Consider the following 14,607-nt stretch of genomic DNA (forward strand, 5'->3'; position numbering starts at 1 on the left):
AAATGACAACCGATCCGTAGCACTCACGTCTGTAGCAATGAAGTGCTTTGAAAGGCTGGTCATGGCTCACATCAACACCATTATCCCAGAAACCCCAGACCCACTCCAATTTGCATACCGCACCAACAGATCCACAGATGATGCTATCTCTATTGCACTCCACTCTGCCCTTTCCCACATGGACAAAAGGAACACCTATGTGAGAATGCTATTCATTGACTACAGCTCAGTGTTCAACACCATAGTGCCCTCAAAGCTCATCACTAAGCTAAGGACCCTGGGACTAAACACCTCCCTCTGCAACTGGATCCTGGACTTCCTGAGGGGCCACCCCCAGGTGGTAAGGGTAGGTAACAACACATCCGCCACTCTGATCCTCAACACTGAGGCCCCTCAGGGGTGCGTGCTCAGTCCTCTCTTGTACTCCTGTTCACCCATGACTACACGGCCAGGCACGACTCCAACACCATCAACATGTTTGCCGATGACACGATGGTGGTAGGCCTGATCACCGACAACGATGAGACAGCCTATAGAGAGGAGGTCAGAGACCTGGTCGTGTGGTGCCAGGGAAACAACCTCTCCCTCAACGTGATCAAGACAAAGGAGATGATTGTGGACTATAGGAAAAGGAGGACCAAGGAGGCCCCCTTCTCATCGACGGGGTTGTAGTGGAGCAGGTTGAGAGCTCCAAGTACCTTGGTGTACACATCACCAACAAACTATCATGGTCCAAACACACTAAGACAGTCGTGAAGAGGGCACAACAAAGCCTATTCCCCCTCCAGAGACTGAAAAGACTTGGCATGGGTCCTCAGATCCTCAAAAGGTTCTACAGCTGCACCATCGAGTGCATCCTGACTGCCTGGTATGGCAACTGCTCAGCCTCTGACCGCAAGGCACTACAGAGGATGGGGCGTACGGCCCAATACATCATTGGGGCCACACTTCCTGCCATCCAGGACCTCTATATCAGGCGGTGTCAGAGGAAGGCCCTAAAAATTGTCAAAGATCCCAGCCACCCTAGTCATAGACTGTTCTCTCTGCTACCACATGGCAAACGGTACCAGAGCGCCAAGTCTAGGTCCAAAAAGGCTCCTTAACAGCTTCTACCCCCCAAGCCTTAAGACTCCTGAACAGCTAATCAAAGGGCTTACCAGACCCCTCTTTTACGCTGCTCCTACTCTGTTTATATTATATGCATTATCACTTTAACTCTACCTACATGTACACTACCGGTCAAAAGTTTTAGAACACCTACTCAAGGGTTTTTCTTTATTTTTACTATTTTCTACATTGTAAAAAATAGTGAAGACATCAAAACTATGAAATAACACATATGGAATCATGTAGTAACCAAAAAAAGTGTTAAACAAATCAAAATATATTTTATATTTGAGATTCCTAAAGTAGCCACCCTTTGCCTTCATGACAGCTTTGCACTCGCTTGGCATTCTCTCAACCAGCTTCACCTGGAATGCTTTTCCAACAGCCTTGAAGCAGTTCCCACATATGCTGAGCACTTGGTGGCTGCTTTTCCTTCACTCTGCAGTTAGACTCGTCCCAAACCATCTCAATTTGGTATGAGGACTGCAGATGTGGCCAGGGCAATAAATTGCAATGTCCGTACTGTGAGACACCTAAGACAGCGCTACAGGGAGACAGCATGGACAGCTGATCGTCTTCGCAGTGACAGACTACTTGAAACAACACCTGCACAGGATCGGTACACCCGAACATCACTCCTGCAGGACAGGTACAGTATGGCTAAAAAAACTGCCCGGGTTACACCAGGAACGCACAATCCCTCCATCAGTGCTCAGACTGTCCGCAATAGGCTGAGAGAGGCTGGACTGAGGGCTTGTAGTCCTGTTGTAAGGCAGGTCCTCACCAGACATCACCAGCAACAACGTCGCCTATGGACACAATCCCAATGTTGGTGGACCAGACAGGACTTGCAAAAAGTGCTCTTCACTGGCGAGTCGTGGTTTTGTCTCACCAGGGGGGATGGTCAGATTCACGTTTATTGTCAAAGGAATGAGCGTTACACCGAGGCCTATACTCTGGAGCGGGATCGATTTGGAGGTGGAGGGTCCGCCATGGTCTGGGGCGGTGTGTCACAGCATCATCGGACTGAGCTTGTTGTCATTGCAGGCAATCTCAACGCTGTGCGTTACAGGGAATACATTCTCCTCCCTCATGTGGTACCCTTCTTGCAGGCTCATCCTGACATGACCCTTCAGCATGACAATGCCACCAGCCATACTGCTTGTCCTGTGTGTGATTTCCTGCAAGACAGGAATGTCAGTATTCTGCCATGACCAGCGAAGAGCTCGGATCTCAATCCCTTTGAGCACGTTTGGGACCTGTTGGATCAGAGGGTGAGGGCTAGGGTCATTCCCCCCAGAAATGTCCATGAACTTGCAGGTGCCTTGGTGGAAGAGTGGGGTGACATCTCACAGCAAGATCTGGCAAATTCTCACAGTAAGAACTGGCAAATCTGGTACAGTCCGTGAGGAGGAGATGCACTGAAGTACTTAATGCAGCTGGTGGCCACACCAGATACTGACTGTTACTTTTGATTTTGACCCCCCCTTTGTTTAGGAACAAGTTATTCAATTTCTGTTAGTCACATGTCAGTGGAACTTGTTCAGTTTATGTCTCAGTTGTTGAATCTTGTTATGTTCATACAAATATTTACGTTAATGTTTACGTTTATGTTAAGTTTGCTGAAAATAAACGCCGTTGACAGTGAGAGCACGTTTATATTTTTGCTGAGTTTATATACACTGAACAAATATATAAATGTAAAGTCTTGGTCCCATGTTTCATGAGCCGAAATAGAAAATCCCATACATTTTTCATAGCACGAAATGCTTATTTCTCTCAAATTTTATTGAGGAGTATTTCTGTCTGTCATAAAGGTCTTTCGTGGGGGAAAACTTATTCTGATTGGCTGGTCCTGGCTCCCCAGTGGGTGGGCCTGCACCCCTGCCCAGTTATGTGAAATCCATAGATTAGGGACTAATTCATGTATTTCAATTGATTGATGTCCTTATATGAACTGTAAAAGTGTTGCATGTTGCGTTTATATTTTTGTTCAGTATAAATACGTAATTGTGATATGCGTGCCTTGCAAAGCTTAGGCCTTTAATTTGTGCGTGATGCGTGCATGGGCGGGGGCAGCGAAACAGAGGCTAAATTGATGCAAAATGGTCCGCTATTGGTCGAAGCATTGTGGTACCCAAGAGAAAGACCACTGCACAGCAGCATCGCGGTACGAATGACCAGAAAATCGTCCGACAAAACCTGGAACATGGCCCAACGGAGGATATGCTGTATCTTATTCTTAAAACACCCACACATGAGAAATGCCATAAGAATGAGAAGTTTCATCTAGTATGATTCAAAGGCAGGTGACACTGACCCAGGTACGTTTAGATACATTTATTTGTCCATCTGTGAATAAGATAGTCGTGGCTAAATTGATACGTGCTCGTGTCTGAATCGAGCGCTAGTTAATTTTGATGCATGGGATCACGAGTTCTATGTGCTACAAAATAATACTGACTGAGGTTGACGCCTCGTATTTTCTCAAACAACGAGATTGTTTCCATGGGTGCTCTAAATCATGGCCAGCCACTAAAAATCACCCCTGTACTGTAGCTTACTACTATGGCTGACTATGAGAGGTCTCGCAGTGTTTGTTGATATTAGAAAGTGAGTATTGATTTAGGCATTCCATTCGTAGGGTGTGTTTTGATCGAGTCTGTATAACCAAGTCAGAGTAGGTCAATCCTATAGGGATGCCCCACCATAATATGAGAGAGAGAGAGAGAGAGAGAGAGAGAGAGCGAGAGAGAGAGAGTCTCTTGCTCTGTGTCTGTGTTTGAATCTAAAATACAACACTACATAGAATGGAGTGGTTAGATAAGGAGGAAGGCAATATTTGTAATTTACTTAATGACTACTATAGTAGTACTGCTACCATAGTACTACTGCTACCATAGGCCGCCTACAACACACAGGCTGTTCCAGCCCGTTCAACACAGCACAGGCAGATAGAGACTGTTTTCATTATAAAAGGCAGTCAGTGCTCATGAGTAGCAGTAATAGCAGTAATCCTGATCAGTAGCAGAGAGATTGACCAGATTACTATTGATTCACCTGTAACTGCCAAAGACTCAAGCTACCATGTAGAAGGGGGACCCGCAGTCTATTGATCCATGTTAAAATCACCACTGTGGAGGAGACAGCTTGTTCACAGTGAAAGGTCTATGAATACCAGAAAGGTATATGGAAAATCAAGCTAATATTCCTGTTACAGTTTCAGTGTCTGTCATATTGTCGATCAAGGAAAGTAAAATGTAATACATTTTATTTGGCATGTGTGGGTTGCCCCCATAGACAATCTTATATGAACTGGCAATGCTGCTAGGCGTTTATACAGCATTTTCTTTACTTGGTTTTACTCAGTGTAAGTCAAGTGGGATAGTTCAGTGTAAAGAAAATATAGTAAAACTGCCTGGGGCAACTTATGACAGAGACACTGACCGGAGTTGCTGATTTATTAAAACAACAAGGAGACATAACCACAGAATGCCCTGTTTTATCCTGCCCCTTGTCTCTACATATCTTTGAATTTCTGATTAAACTCTCCATGTGGATTTGTAGCAATTCACACTAATTTGAACTATTTCTTTCTTTGTTCCTCAAGCACCTTCAGGCTTTTGTCTAGTCAGGATCCACTTGTAAACTCTCTGTTCTCTGCTGCCTCCAATACTCACTTTTCTCCCAGACTCATACAAGTTGGAGAGGGATTGTATTTCCCTGCCTGCCATGTGTCTGCAGCCATTATACACTTACATTTGGAATGGATTTGAGGGCCTAATTGATCACCCCTGCCGCCTCTTATTGGCTGGTATATATTAGACCTACTATACTGTCATGTATTTGAAGGAGAATTGATCTATTTGATACACCTTACTGAGCACATTTAATCAATATGAATCTATTGTCTTCCTCACGTCTCTGGGCATGGAGTAGTAACAGTAGAGCTCCTAAATGGATGAGAGATGGGAGAGCACTTTTACAAAATCCCCCAAAATGCACCTCCCTGCTCCAGCCCTGCTTGGTTTAGCCCTGTGGATTTAAATGAGCAGAATGCTCAGCCACCGCTCAATACATAGTTTAAAAATGCATTGAGTGAGTCATCTAACCAACCAGCTAGGCAGTCCCAGTGCTGAGCTGCATTAGGAGGACTGAACATTGCTCCTTTGACTGGAAGGATATTTTTTGATGTTGCTGCTAATCTAGTGCTGTGAATAAGACACTCAGTATCAGGACCTCAGTATCTGGATGCAACAGAATGCTATATAGACTGTTTTTAGACAGGCAGCCTATTTCTGATATTTCTTCCACTAATTTGTCTTTTGACCAATCACATCAGATCTTTTCACATCAGATATTTTTCAGAGTTGGTCTGATTGGTCAAAATACCAATTATCGAAAAAAACATCCGAATTGGGCTGCCTGTCTAAATGCAGCCATATTGTCCTAGCTGCGTTCCCATGGTTGCACACTGCACGCTGTGATCAGCTATGTGGTTTGTTTAGCCTCACGCTGCTGATTCGCTGTAGTATAATTTGTGATGGCGGGATGATAGTGCACCAGGTCCTATTCTTCAGATTCGTCTCAGTGAGTAAATCCAATTAGATTAAAATCATGAGCTTTATGTAGAGGTAGTTAGCCTACAGTATGGGATTCATTACAGTGGGGCATTTCCATGCATCATGCTGGCAACTGTCCAACTTTGTAGAGGCACCTTTTCTTTTTATAGCAAGACTTCTCCACAAAATTGATTTGTATTTCACTCAACCTTTTTTACTGTTTTTAATCACAAGGGATTTACAACTCTGCTTCATTCTACTAGTATAGTGATATTGTTATAATGAGTTGGCAGCCTTTAAAGGTGATACGGAGGGTAATTTTACTGTCTGCATCCCTGCATGTATTAATTGGTTGGGAGCTTATGTGAAAGAAGAGCTATGTAGGCCTGGCCTGCTGTATTATGTAAGTGGACTAATGTCTTCAGTTGCTGCACAGTGCAGACAGTACAGGGAAACTGATGATCACTGAGCCACATTATCTCATATGGCTCCTAAAAGGAGTTAAGTAATAGGCCAACTGTTAGATAGACAGAGAATAAACCACTGTACTGTAGTATTTTCTCTGTCTGGTGTTTTAATATGAATCTTTTACTGTATACCGTAACCTTTTTTTAAAACTCGCTTATTCACCATTTCAGTATTTTATCTACTCAACTATTCTATCTACTCAATTATTCTACTTAACCTGCACACACAGCAGAGATTGACAAGTCATTTTGTCACATTCTTCCCTGCTCTTCCCTTTCTCTTTTTACTTCCGCTCAAATATTTTTAAAACAGTGTGTGTTTTGTATGGTGGCATTCCATCCATACAGAGGTTGTATCAAGGCAGACAAGTGACCTTGTTGCTGAAGAACAGTGGCATAGTTGTTGAAGAGGATGCTTGGCAGCTGCATGTACTTCCACACTGGAGGGCCAGAAAGTGGCTCTAATGAGACAGGCTATTGAGGGGTCATTGTGTTGGTGGATTGTTCTCAGCGCGGAGTGGGGGTCTGGTCTATTGTGTTGGCCAGCTGCCCGGGCAGACTAACAGACATATCTTCATCTTTCACTTGGCCAGCATTGACTGAGTAGTGACTGAGTAGAGACTATGTGTGTGTGTGTGTGTGTGTGTGTGAATGTGTGCACGCGTGTGTGTGCACTAGTGGTTTGTTCAACCGCACTTGCCTGAAATTGCTAACAACCACCTGACTATACAGTGCCTTCAGAAAGTATTCAGACCCCTAGACTTTTTCAATATTTTGTTAGGTTACAGCTTTATTCCAAAATGGATATATATATCATCAATCTACACACAATACCCCATAATGACAAAGCAAAAACAGTTTTTTAGAAAATGTTGCTAATTTATTTTAAAAACTAAAAAAAAAACTAAAATCTCACAGTTACGTAGGTATTCAGACCCTTTTATTCAGTACTTTGTTGAAGCACCTTTTTGTAGCGATTACAGCCTCAAGTCTTCTTGGGTATGATGCTGCAAGCTTGGCACACCTGTATTTGGGGAGTTTCTCCCATTCTTCTCTGCAGATCCTCTGAAGCTCTATCAGGTTGGATGGGGAGTTTTGCTGCACAGCTATTTTCAGGTCTCTCCAGAGATGTTCGATCGGGTTCAAGTCCGGGCTCTGGCTAGGCCACTCAAGGACATTCAGAGACATGTCCGGAAGACACTCCTGTGTTGTCTTGGCTGTGTGCTTAGGGTTGTTGTCCCCTTGGAAGGTGAACCGTCACCCCAGTTTGAGGTCCTGAGCGCTCTGGAGCAGGTTTTCATCAAGGATCTGTCTGTGGCCTCCCGGGTGGCGCAGTGGTTAAGGGCGCTGTACTGTAGCGCCACCAGAGACCCTGGTTTCGCGCCCAGACTCTGTCGCAACTGGCTGCGACTGGGAGGTCAGTGGGATGATGCACAATTGGCCTAGCGTCGTCCGGGTTAGGGAGGGTTTGGCCGGTAGGGATATCCTTGTCTCATTGCGCAACAGCGACTCCTGTGGCGAGCTGGGTGCCATGCACGCTAACCAAAGTTGCCAGGTGCATGGTGTTTCCTCTGACACATTGGTGCTTCCGGGTTGGATGCGCGCTGTGTTAAGAAGCAGTGCGGCTTGGTTGGGTTGTGTATCGGAGGACGCATGACTTTCAACCTTCGTCTCTCCCGAGCCCGTACGGGAGTTGTAGCGATGAGACAAGATAGTAGCTACTAAAACAATTGGATACCATGAAATTGGGGAGAAAAAGGGGTAAAAAAAAAAGATCTGTCTGTACTTTGCTCCGTTCATTTTTTCCTCAATCATGACTAGTCTCCCGGTCTGTGACGCTGAAAAACATCCCCACAGCATGATGTCGCCACCACCATGCTTCACCTTAGGGATGGTGCCAGGTTTCCTCCAGATATGTCGCTTTGGCATTCAGGCCAAAGAGTTTAATCTTGGTTTCATCAGACCAGAGTATATTTCTTTCTCATGGTCTGATAGTCTTTAAGTGCCTTTTGGAAAACTTCAAGCACACTGTCATGTGCCATTTACTGAGGAGTGGCTTCTGTCTGGCCACTCTACCACAAAGCCCTGATTGGTGAAGTGCTGCAGAGATGGTTGTCCTTCTGGAAGGTTATCCATTACCTCCCTGACCAAGGTTCTTCTCCCCCAATTGCTCAGCTCTAGGAAGAGTCTTGGTGGTTCCATACTTCTTCCATTTCAGAATGATGGAGGCCATTGTGTTCTTGGGGACCTTCAATGCTGCAGAAATGTTTTGCTTCCCTTCCCAGGGTCAGTGCGTCGACACAATCCTGTCTCAGAGCTCTACGGACAATTCCTTCGACCTCATAGCTTCGTTTTTGCTCTGACGTGCACTGTGAACTGTAGGACCTTTGTATAGACAGGTGTGTGCGTTTCCAAATCATGTCCATTCAATTGAATTTACCACAGGTGGACACCAATCAAGTTGTAGAACCATCTCAAGGATGATCAATGGAAACAGGATGCACCGGAGCTCAATTTCGAGTCTCATAGCAAAGGGTCTGAATACATGTAAATAAGGTATTTCTTTTTTTATTTTCAATATATTTCCAAAATTGTCTAAACCTGTTTTTGCTTTGTAATTAAGGCTGTAAGGTAACAAAATGTGGAAAAAGTTAAGGGGTCTGAATACTTTCTTGTATGTGATAAAGTGAAAATCTGAGGCCTGCACCCGACCCTAACGCGCCAATATAGAAAATGCGCCGTAGGCTACAGTCAGAGATGGCTGTCAACTTGTCTATAATTAGATGCTGTATATGGAGCTTCTCTTCTGTCATTATATGTTGCCCTAGAACACTAAATAAACCCTTGCTCACCAGAATAATGGCATAAATTGATAGAAGGAATGCTTCAATCTAGTTGACATTGGTAAAGTTTTGTTTGTCATCTCTGCTTCTTTCACACAGCAAAGACATTTAGGAAATGGGGAGAAAATGCAAGAACAAAAATACTGGAGTTTTTCTGTGGAACATTTCCAAATGACATCAGTTTGACCATTTGTAAGAAAGCTGTGAAAACAACCCAACATGTTTCTGATAATATTTCAGTTTGGCTTGAATGCATATTTGATGTGATTGAAATACTATCAGCTTTTATGATGCTGATAAGATAACACCTCTACAGAACCTATCTAACTGTGCATTAGCATTCTCTCAAGATGCTCTCAGATGGGGAGAAAATGCAAGAACAAAAACACTCCTGACCCTGAGTCCAAATTTAGCCTACATCAAAGAAAATTGTATTTGTCACACAAAGACAACAGGTGTAGACTTTACTGTGAAATACTTACTTACGAGCCCTTTCCCAGCAATGCAGAATTAAAAAGTAAGATAAGATTAGCACCAAAAAAAACGAACTAGTAACACAATAAAATAACAATAATAGCTTGTGTACATTAGTACTCTGTGCCGCTTGCCACTCCGGCCGCCCAGAGTGGCTCACTTGTGGGTGTGCTGGCAGCATATAGCAGCACGTTCGACTGTGCGTCAAGAATTCAGCATAGCAAGTTTGTATGAAGGTCTGGTTAGTAAATAGTTTAATCCATTCTTGATTTCATGAATTTATTCACAGGTAAATAGTAATATGCTCTAAACCGCTCTGGTGACAAACAAACTTTGCTGTCCTGTTTCCAATCGTTCACATGGCTGGGAGAACCTATTCAAGTAAGTAAATACAGTAAAAAATGTGCTTTTTAAACAATGTATTATTAGTTAACTAGCTATAGTGCAGGCTAACTCAAATGAACTGCTACCTTAGCAGTTCGCTATCTAGCCAACTTTACATACTGTGTAGCTAAGTTAATTAAATATCACCAGCTACCTAACTTAATTTTAGCTAGGTGTCTACTTACGAGCCCTTTCCCAGCAATGCAGAATTAAAAAGTAAGATAAGATTAGCACCAAAAAAAACGAACTAGTAACACAATAAAATAACAATAATAGCTTGTGTACATTAGTACTCTGTGCCGCTTGCCACTCCGGCCGCCCAGAGTGGCTCACTTGTGGGTGTGCTGGCAGCATATAGCAGCACGTTCGACTGTGCGTCAAGAATTCAGCATAGCAAGTTTGTATGAAGGTCTGGTTAGTAAATAGTTTAATCCATTCTTGATTTCATGAATTTATTCACAGGTAAATAGTAATATGCTCTAAACCGCTCTGGTGACAAACAAACTTTGCTGTCCTGTTTCCAATCGTTCACATGGCTGGGAGAACCTATTCAAGTAAGTAAATACAGTAAAAAATGTGCTTTTTAAACAATGTATTATTAGTTAACTAGCTATAGTGCAGGCTAACTCAAATGAACTGCTACCTTAGCAGTTCGCTATCTAGCCAACTTTACATACTGTGTAGCTAAGTTAATTAAATATCACCAGCTACCTAACTTAATTTTAGCTAGGTGTCTTGATGTATTTATCATTGTAAAAACAAACTCCAAATGCATTTGTAGGTAGCTAGGTAACAGCCATTGAGAAGGGTGAAAGGACAGCAGCCCCAATTGTCAAAGTGAGAGAGTAGGCTATTCTGGATAGGGCAGGTACTTTTGTGTAGTTCCAGTCCCTAGAAGTGAGAACAGAGATATAGTAACATAATATTCAGTGCTGTCTAATTTGAGTAAAATGAAGTCTGTTTATTGCAATGTTTTATGCCCTCAGATACAGAGAGCATTGAAAGCCTGTCTGCAGATGAAGAGGTCCCAATGAAGAGCAGTGGTTCTCAGTCCTGGTCCTGGGGACTCAGAGGGGTGCACATTTTAGTTTTTAGATTAGCACTACAGAGCGGATTCAAATGATCAACTCATCATCAAGCTTCAAGTGGTATTTATGTACAGTCTGCATATACTTAGGTTGGAGTCATTAAAACTCGTTTTTCAACCACCACAAATTTCTTGTTAACAAACTATAGTTTTGGCAAGTCGGTTAGGACACTTACTTTGTGCATGACACAAGTAATCTTTCCAACAATTGTTTACAGACAGATAATTTCACTTGTAATTTACTGTATCACAATACCAGTGGGTCAGAATTTTACATACACTAAATTGACTGTGTATGTTTACATACACTAAGTTTACATACACTAAATTTCCAAGCTGCCTTTAAACAGCTTGGACAATTCCATAAAATTATGTCATGGCTTTAGAAGCTTCTGATAGGCTAATTGACATCATTTGAGTCAATTGGAGGTGCACCCGTACATGTATTTCAAGGCCTACCTTCACACTCAGTGCCTCTTTGCTTGACATCATGGGGAAATCAAAATAAATCAGCCAAGACCTTGGATAAAAAATTGTAGACCTCCACAAGTCTGGTTCATCCTTGGGAACAGTTTCCAAATACCTGAAGGTACCACATTCATCTGTACAAATAATAGTACGTAAGTATAAACACCATGGGACCACACAGCCGTCATACCGCTTAGGAAAGAGACACGCTCTGTCTCCTAGAGATGAACGTACTTTGGTGCAAAAAGTGCAAATCAATCCCAGAACAACAGCAAAGGACCTTGTGAAGATGCTGGAGGAAACAGGTACAAAAGTATCTATATCCACAGTAAAACGAGCCCTGTATCAACATAACCTGAAAGGCCGCTCAGCAAGGAAGGTAGAAGCCACTGCTCCAAAACCACCATAAAAAAGCCAGACTACGGTTTGCAACTGCACATGGGGACAAAGATCGTACTTTTTGGAGAAATGTCCTCTGGTCTGATGAAACAAAAGTAGAACTGTTTAGCCATAATGGCCATCGTTATGTTTTCAGGAAAAAGGGGGAGGCTTGCAAGCCGGAGAACAACAACCCAACCGTGAAGCATGGGGGTGGCAGCATCATGTTGTGGGAGTGCTTTGCTGCAGGAGGGACTGGTGCACATCACAAAATAGATGGCATCATGAGGCAAGAAAAGTATGTGGATATATTGAAGCAACATCTCAAGACATCAGTCAGGAAGTTAAAGCTTGGTCACAAATGGGTCTTCTAAATGGACAATGACCCCAAGCATACTTCCAAAGTTGTGGCAAAATGGCTTAAGGACAACAAAGTCAAGGTATTGGATTGGCCAACACAAAGCCCTGACCTCAATCCCATAGAAAATGTGTGGGCAGAACTGAAAAAGCGTGAATGAGCAAGGAGGCCTACAAACCCGACTCCGTTACACCAGCTCTGTCAGGAGGAATGAGACAAAATTCTCCCAACTTATTATGGGAAGCTTGTGGAAGGCTGCCCAAAATGTTTGACCCAAGTTAAATAATTTCATGGCAATGCTACCAAATACTAATTGAGTGTATGTAAACTTCTGACCCACTGGGAATGTGACTGAAATAAATCTTTCTCTCTACTTTTATTTTGACATTTCACATTCTTAAAATAAAGTGGTGATCCTAACTGACCTAAGACAGGGAATTTTTACTATGATTAAATGTCAGCAATTGTGAAAAACTGAGTTTAAATGTATTTGGCTCAGGTGTATGTAAACTTCCGACTTCAACTGTAATATTATTTGTGATGCTATCCTTGATATGATCCTGCTATTGTTTGCTACACATGCCCATGTGTGTGGACATGCATCTGTCTATCCAATGTTATCATGGTTTGTTATAAGATATATTATACTTTAGAAATCCACAATGACCTGGGGATGTCAAAGTCTAATATTGACTATCTTCCATATTCCTACAGATACCTTGCAACTGGAGATTCCTTCAAAACGATTTGGTTACCAGGGCCATTTGGGACTGCCTACTTGTGTCCTGCAGAACTTCATGAGGATGTAGATGAGGACCAGGAGGGGATCTGCAGGATTTTTCAAGGATGGGCGCTAAGAACGCAGCACAGGAGGCAATCCGTGTGCAGGAGATCTTCACCTCCTACTTCTTCGAAGAGGGTGCTGTTCCTTGGCAACACCAAAGACTAGACTATGCACAACCAAAGACTCTTAAGAGCCATCCACATTGTGCAATACGTGTATTCTTCCATTTACTTCGCTATGTCAACTGCATTTATTCAATTCACAGTTTAGGTAAGGGTAATGTCTGTACAAAAACAGAACAGGCTCCTTTAAGAGTCACCCATATTGAAATAGAAGAACAATTAGACACCATATAACCCACAGCTACACACTCGTGTATCAATCTGATTGATGGATTGTGTTGTGCAGTAAGCAGGCTCAGGTGTATAACTGTGGCTCCTTCCACCTTCAAAGAACAGGCAAGAGGGTCAACCATGGAGAATAGTAAGACATGGTCATTATTTCTATTTATGTAGAAAATAATGTAGACAACGATATATTGTTTGTCATCGTGTGTCTATATGTTTTTCAGTATAAAGTACTTTTCAGCCACTTAGTGTGGACAACGGTAAGACGACACACAGATTCCTGTTGAACACTGTCTCTTCAACTACCTTATTTTCTCAATAACCGTCTCTCTCCTTCACTTCCTCCCTCTTCCCCCCTTCTGCCTAAATCCTCTAGGTTATATCAGCTGTGTCGGTGAACCCCTACCGCATCTGAACTGGCTACATAGAGGGCACAGTATGATCAGAGGTGAGAGGTCACTTGGTCGGGTCAACAGGAAGTATTATTAAATAGATGCTTTACACTGAAATGCAGCTAGAGATGTAGTAATCCTAGAGTTAATGATCCAAGGTCAGTTTTGCATTTCACCTCCTGATGATTATGATGACTGACAGTGTTAGAATAAAAAACCCACAAGGCTTAAACATGCTATATCTGTCTCTCGTCTACAGGTATGTCTTGATGTGAGAGAGGATGCCAACCCCCAGTCCCATCATCGCCACCTCACCCGCTCGGGCCAACTGGGGAGACACCACGAGAGACACTACTTTACAATTGTGATGAACTGAGAGAATATTACATTTAGTCGCACTGTAATTCATGAATCATATGCTGTCATCCCTGCTCCTCTTTTCCTTTCTGTCTTCTACACTTTTTCTCACACCTCTCTCCTCATCTCCTCATTATTCCTCTGTGTTTATCATGCACACCAGATGTGCATTCAACAACAGATTCAACTTCTATTTATAATATAAGATTACAATGATGATATTTATAATGCATGTATTATGTATTTATAACACTTGGATAACTTCTTTCAATAAAGCCTTTCACATTCTATCCTAGTTTAAATTAAGTCTCTCATTTGATTAAATACTACACCAATCCTGTGTCCTCAGATCAGTGCAGATGGAGGAAAGTAGATATTGAGATGAACCGGTTTTAGAGTATTTACATAATGCATAGGAAGTATAGTGTACTGTTTTTAAATTCTGTTTCTGTGTATATCAGTTACAAATCAGCCTTTAACTAGTTAAATCATGTTTCTAGTCTATTGCGTAGTTATAATGTGTAACCATTGCTGTCCCATGGGCAGGATTGGTAAACACTGTTGAAGTGTATAATTTAGGGGTGCAACTTTCACTTTCT

At 42.6% G+C, this 14,607-nt stretch overlaps 1 protein-coding gene across 1 annotated transcript in view; it reads left to right on the forward strand.

Moving 5' to 3' along the window:
• Positions 1-3,227: 3,227 nt before the first annotated feature.
• The window catches only part of LOC109874707 (E3 ubiquitin-protein ligase HECW1-like), a 65,425-nt gene continuing 54,045 nt past the window's right edge, over positions 3,228-14,607 (forward strand). The window contains exon 1 of the mRNA XM_031810815.1: positions 3,228-3,431. Coding sequence (XP_031666675.1) covers positions 3,402-3,431 — 30 coding nt within the window. The 5' untranslated portion in view covers positions 3,228-3,401. The remainder of the gene's footprint in view (positions 3,432-14,607) is intronic.

The sequence above is a fragment of the Oncorhynchus kisutch genome, linkage group LG30 (genome assembly GCF_002021735.2).
Source record: "Oncorhynchus kisutch isolate 150728-3 linkage group LG30, Okis_V2, whole genome shotgun sequence".
In the NCBI taxonomy this organism is placed as follows: Eukaryota; Metazoa; Chordata; class Actinopteri; order Salmoniformes; family Salmonidae; genus Oncorhynchus; species Oncorhynchus kisutch.